General features: G+C 30.4%; 1 protein-coding gene across 1 annotated transcript; it reads right to left on the bottom strand.

Annotated features, from left to right (window-relative positions):
• Nucleotides 1–1694: 1694 nt before the first annotated feature.
• On the bottom strand, nt 1695–3649 carry LOC133829540 (glyoxylate/hydroxypyruvate reductase HPR3-like). The gene is made up of 2 exons (XM_062259244.1): nt 3122–3649; nt 1695–2355 (listed from the first exon to the last, which is right to left on the bottom strand). Exons 1-2 carry the CDS (start codon nt 3629–3631, stop codon nt 1831–1833), a joined length of 1035 nt encoding a protein of 344 aa, XP_062115228.1. The 5' UTR covers nt 3632–3649; the 3' UTR covers nt 1695–1830.
• Between the last annotated feature and the right edge of the window lie 3146 nt (nt 3650–6795).

Below are 6795 nucleotides of genomic sequence, written 5' to 3'. Positions count from 1 at the left end.
CAGCTCACTTTTGCCTTAGTATGGCCAGTCGATGTATCTAAACGTTGTAACTTTTGTAAATGGCTTTCAAACTGTCAATTTTGGGATCCCATGTTCGTAAACAATGTTTGGTAATGAAAACGTACTTTTGAGACCAAAACACTTTTAATCCTAGTTCCTTTACTATTTCAGTACACGCTTTTACTTTAATGACTTGATTAGCAAGTCTGGCACTTTATAAACACACAGTGTAGCGGTCCTGGCTATTCAGGGCGTTACAATGATATTGCCATGTGGTTTATTAGTCGAATCTAACGTTTAAAGGTAAACAGTTGCAACAAAACAGTAACAGAAGAGACTATTGCCACACACAAAAAAAAATTAGGAATTTAAATGCAATAGTTTGAAAAGATCAAGGACTTTAGTTGCCAAAAAAATATTAAAGACTTAAATGCAATAGTTTTAAAAGAATAGGAACTTTAGTTGCCAATTCCCCTTTCTAAATCTAACCGATTAATTAGGAGTACTTAATCTTAGCTCTCTTCCATTCTTCATGTCATGTTTTCTTTTCTTTTATTTCTCTCTTTCTCAATAATGTGAGAAATGAAAAATAAATAAATAAACTTATGCATAAAAATGATCGTGTCTTGAACAAAATGAACCACGTGAGTATTATTTATAACAAATGGTCAAAACTTGAAATATATTAAAATACAAAATACCAAATATGAAATACATTAAAATACCAAACTTAAAATACATCAAAATATAAAATACCAAATAGGTATCATACTTTTCTTATTACTAGGTAGAAGTAACGTGCAAAGTACATTTGCTTAGTTTTAAAGTTGTAAACATTGTCTATAATTTTAATAAAAACTGGTTCACTATTTAAAAATATATATATATATATAATAGAATGAATTATAATTTTATATTACATATAAATATTTATATCAATAATATCTATATATATATGACATCTAAATACAACATTGACATAAATATATATTTACATAGTTACATGACATACATATATAAAATACAATAGTATTTAAAAAGAAATTAATAATAGAAATAAAATAAGAATAGAAAAAGTCTTAGTAGGCAGTAGCATACATGTATCAACTATTTTTAGTTTCTAATGTATTGCACACTGTCCTTTGGTGAATTTGATGAAGAAAAATAGCTTCAATGACTTGATAAAAAAAAACTCCCACACAAATTTACCAGATAAAAAAATGATTTGTATGTTTTTATTATTTTAAAATAAATATGATTTAATTATTTAAATTATCATAAAATATTTTTAAAATATCCTATTTTGATTAATTAATTAATTTATTTTTGTTTAAGTTTATGTTTGTTCTAATTTTTGAATTTGGCAGTGACAACAAAATATTATATATTATATATTTAATATTTTATTAAGTTTAAGTTTAATTAAATTTTATTTAAGTTATAATATATATGGTTTTATTACTTTTAAATAATTATCATAAAAAATATCTTATTTTAATTTAATTAATTATTTATTTAATTTTAAGTTTAAATCATGTTTACAATCTACTGTTAAATATAAGAATATTCCGTTAAAGTTAACGGAAAAAAAAAACAGTTAAGATCAAGAATTTCGGTTATCTACACACTTTTTATATATAAAAGATATATAGGGTAGCCTTAATTTCACTAAATCAAGTCTCTTATTTATTTTCTTAACTAAAAAATGACATATATGTTGAAAAAAAAAATTATAAAGCCATTTATTAATACAACTTTTTATCCCCTTGGGATAGAATTATGAAAGCCCTCCAATACAACTTATCAAAAACTTATTGTAAAGGACATATTTCATTTGTCCACATAGGGAGTGAGCAAAGGTTCACCATGAAAGAAAGCATCAAGATTTGCATATATAAGTTGGGACAAATCATTCAAACCTTCCGGCGTGGTGACAGCCCTATGGGGAGAAAGCACTACATTACCCAATCCAAATAACTCTTTGGGAACATTAGGCTCATTCTCGAACACATCCAATGCTGCTCCTCTAATTTCTCCCTTAACTAAACACTTAACCAAATCTTTCTCATTGATCACAGGTCCACGACCTACATTCACTACCACACCATCTTTGCCAAGAGCCAACAAGACCTTTCGATCAATCATGTGGTAAGTTTTCTTTGTCAATCTACAACAGACGATTAGGGCATCGCAGTGAGTGGCGAGTTCGAGGACATTGTCGACGAATTGGTACGGGACACATTCCTTCTTCTTCCTTGACAAGTAGGATATTTTACAACGAAAGGCATCGAGTCTTCTCGCTATCTCTAAGCCAATGCTTCCCAACCCAACAATGCCAATTCGTTTCCCTCCTACCTGAAATAATAACTAGTATTTTGTTCAATGATAATTTGATTAAATATTGATAATTTTTTGTAAAGTAGCTTTCGAAATTTTTAATGGGGTATCAGGAGTGTCTGGAATGTCATTTTGCACTTTTTTTTTTATCAAATTGAGACTATTATAAAAAGTGACTTTGTAAGAAGAAATTATTTTTCCAGAGTATTGTTTTTAGGTACCTTAAGGTCAGGGTCGGCCCGTGAGCATTGGGGTCCCAAGAATATTTTTGGTATTTTTACAATATTTATAAATAAAATGATATTTTTGTAAAATTATGGGGCCTTTTTGTATAGAAAAAGAGCATTTTAAAAAAAATTGGACTTTTTTATTTGGGGCCCTAGGCATATGCCTCCTGCTTGTCAAACAACATATGAGGTGGCGCTGTATAAATGGTGTTAGCGCTATCTCATATTGAATTATACCAATAACAGTATCATACCGCGTCCTTTAGTAATTCTATTTTGCCAAACACCCCTTAAATTAAGAGTAATGATATGTGCACCCAAAATATGAACCAAAACATTACACGCAGTGACGTGTCATTGTTTTTTAAAACAGTGGATCCCCGTTTTAATAAATGTGATTAGCTAGACTAAACTGTCACATCACTACGTGTAATGTTTGAGTGTATATTTTGGGTGCACATATCATTACTCTAAATTAATTAAACTATTTATTGTTATTCCAATTCTAAAAATATCTAACAAAGAGAAAAAGAGAAGATTATGAGTGAGTACTATACCCTAGAACCGAATGGAAAGTTCCATAAAGAAGCCCAATTCCCATCCCTCACATGTCTATCGGCAGAAGAGATCTTTCTCATAACATCAATCAACATCCCAACTGCCATATCAGCAACATCGGCAGAGAAAACATCTCCGGCATTGGCAACGGCAACTCGACGGCGGCGACATTCCAACAAGTCGATGTGATCTACGCCGGAGCTGGTGGTGATGACAACCCCAACAAGAGGCAGCCGCCCTAAGACGTCGGTGGTCACCTTGGGGCCGCCGCTAGGACACAACAAAGCCTCGACTGAGTATGCATGGGACTCCAAGAACTTGTCCAGTGGTAGCTCAGATTCCCAAGCTTTCAGGATATGAAATCTTTGAGAGAATTGCTTCTCGAACAAATCCAGAACTGGGTGTTTTTCCAAGGCTATTACCTCATACACATCTCGAACAATCTTGTGGGTTTGGTGTTGGAGGTGATGATCATCACAATTTCCACTGAGGCAGATCAGAGTTCCCATACTTGAAATTGATGATGATGATTATGAGCTTGGGTTTTCTCTCAACCTTTTATTTACGTAGAAAGTAGTGTAGTTGAGATCAATATTTAATGTAGTTTTGGTACTATTAATTATTAGCTGTATGTCCTATTCATGGCTGATATGCTAATATTAAATATTTAAAAAATAAAAAACACAAATACTTATTGTAAAAAAATAAAATAAATGAATAGTGTTAAAGTAATTACTCTTAGGGTGTTTGGTATGAGGTATAATAAATGTGGTAATGAGAATCTAAAACAATTCCTATGTTTGGTTCAAATTTTAAGGGAGTAAAGTTAATAATTTGTGTGAGCCTCACATGTATTTTAAAGGTAAACTGAACCTTTTTGTACACAAGAGTTTAATATTGCATCTATTTTAAGTTCATCTACACTTTCCAAGGCAACTCAACTACTCAAAATAAACACTGGGGTTTGTTTTGAGTAGTTGAGTGATGTTGGAAAGTATAGATGGACTTAGGATGAAGTTAGTATTAAACTCAAGCGTATAGATCTTCTTTTCATCTTCTTTTCTTTAGGAAACTTATGGTTTTATTGTTTGGTTTTAGGAGTTTCCAATCCCGCGCTTGTCTCCAATACCCCATTTTTTGGTAAGGAAAAAAATATAGATTTTATGTGTTATGATTATGTTTATATGCTATGTGTATGCATGTATGTATGTTGTTTTTTTATGTTTGTAGTCGCTTGGGAAATATGGTTGCTTAGATAGCAAATCCCGAGACTTTTATCATTATCGTAGACTATAGTTGTGTTTAAACCTACTTCTAAATAATAGCAAGATGACCTAGATGATTTCTATCACATACTACGGTAATGAGTTAATGACCATTAATTTGTAGTCTTATGTTTTATGTTTTTACGTCTTATGTTTTATGTTATGCTTTAGTAGTTTATCCTTACTGGGCATTATGCTCACACCTTTTTATTTAGATGGTGCAGGAACATGAACATGGAAGGCGGGACGGATTCTAGGTGGCTTTGGCATGTGTATTGGGAGAGGAATTAAGGAATGGGCCGATGGAATTGATTGATAATGACGTTTATGTTTCGAGTCTTTTTATTTATGTATTTATGATTTCCACATTTAATATTTGAACATTTAATTAGAGATTTTGTTTTTCTTTATGATTTTATGTAATAACAATGTGATCTCGTATTTTTGATTTTCTATAATAAAATTATATTATTCTATGTATATATCCAAAAGATAGTAGTATATCTTAGTAGTTTTTAAAAATTCGAGGATTTTTAGTTAGTCGGTTCCTTACATGATAGCACTAAATAACTCTAACTTCAAGGAAGACACAGCACATTTTAAAAATTCGTAGGTAAAAATAACCTCTCTTGGCTTCATACAACACACCATCTATATTTCTGACCCTTCAAAAGAAAAACACAACATTATTAGGTAGGTGTGTTATGAAGACTGTTTACCCAAAAATGGTTGTTGCTTCATCAGAACTCACGATTAAATGTGACCAGATTGGTCGCATACTTCAGTTTATTTCCTTAAAAAATTGTAATTTTGTAATAACTACATTGATGATTTCCTCTTTATGGTCTTGATACGCTGATATTAAGGATAATTAAGGCCCATTAGTCTATGTAACCCCCCTTGAGCCTATAAATATGCAGGAAAGAGCTCAAAGAAGGGACTTGTGAACCTTTTTTCTGAATACTGAGAGAAATAGCGTATAGTGCGATTATCCTCCAAATAGTTGTAATTTTCCTAAGGCTTGTGAAACTCAAAAACCCTAGTTCTTTAATTACGGCATTGGAATTCAATATCAATAATAATACTAAGTGGACGTAAGTCATTATCATTTATTGGGGCCAAACCACTATAAATCGTCTGTGTCATCTTTTTACCATTTGATTCCATTCTTGACTATTATCTCATTTTTTGTTGTATTTCTAGCTACGTGTCGTTGACCAAATCAAGAGTCAACAAAGACTTTGATTGAAAATTATGCTCCTTTACCGTTGCGTCCATTCATTTTTGAGGTACCCTCACTTCTAAACATTCAATTAATTATGATGTGATACAAGTACCACAAACGTCATATATAAAGCTAGGTGCATATTATTCCACATGCTAGACTAAGAGTTCAACATCTATTATATATATTTATAAGAATAATTTTAGGTAGGAGCATTGCTTTTATCCTGGACCGTTTTTTATTTTCGATACTTAACGAGATTAAAACTATTTTTTTGCATGATGACGTATATCATAATTATAATAGTTATCTCGTTAATTTTTAAATTTTTTTAAATAATTTATGGTGCTGAATTCATAGTTCAAACAATTAGTTGTCATAAAAAAAAATGTTATAATTTCTCTAAGTACCGACCTTAAAAACTTATATTTATTTATATATATTGGAAAATTGTATTTTATATATAAGATGTTGCTTTCAATATATTTATTAAAAAATGACATGAAATTCATTTAGGTTGGTATGCCCATGTACTAGTTTTTGGGTAGGTACCAAGTCAAACGAAGTTCTATTACTACATCTAAAATTACCAATCTAATAACTCTATAAAAATTTATATTGAGGCAAAACTTTTATATAAAAAAATGGGTTTATATATTTTTAGACCCTGCGTTTTGCCTCATTATCTGTTTGGACCCTGTGTTTTGACAAATTATTTTTTAGACTCTGTGTTCTGTAAAATGGTTCAAATAGGCCCATAAACCTGATTTTGATGAATAAAAAATTGAATATAACAACACAGTTATTAGACAAAATGACTATATTTTTGTTTTGAGTTGTTAGTTTGATGAATTATTTGTGATTTTAGTTAAAAAAAAACTTTGATCAAAATCGGGTTTAGGGGTCTATTTGAACTATTTTAGAAAACACATGGTCCAAAAAGTAATTTGTCAAAACACAGGGTCTAAATAGGTAATGAGGCAAAACACATGGTCTAAAAAAGCATAAATCCTAAAAAAAATTAATAAAAAAAAACACCCATCGAGTTTCACATTATTACACAAATTTACATGAGTAAAAAATTTATAACAATTATAATACAAAATTATTCATAATATTAATATATAATTTCTGATTGGTGGTAGTGGATCAATCACTTTTCTAATTGGTTTTATTGTGATTC

Source organism: Humulus lupulus, chromosome 4, assembly GCF_963169125.1.
Source record: "Humulus lupulus chromosome 4, drHumLupu1.1, whole genome shotgun sequence".
NCBI lineage: Eukaryota > Viridiplantae > Streptophyta > Magnoliopsida > Rosales > Cannabaceae > Humulus > Humulus lupulus.
The sequence above is the reverse complement of the archived record's forward strand: the minus strand, read 5'-3'. Positions and strand labels throughout refer to the sequence as shown.

Bases quoted from the DNA above. Each gene is read 5' to 3' on its own strand.
- LOC133829540 (XM_062259244.1), bottom strand. From the start codon at position 3,631: ATGGGAACTCTGATCTGCCTCAGTGGAAATTGTGATGATCATCACCTC. The intron at 2,356-3,121 runs GTATAGTACTCA...TTATTATTTCAG, and splicing joins ACTTTCCATTCGGTTCTAGG to GTAGGAGGGAAACGAATTGG.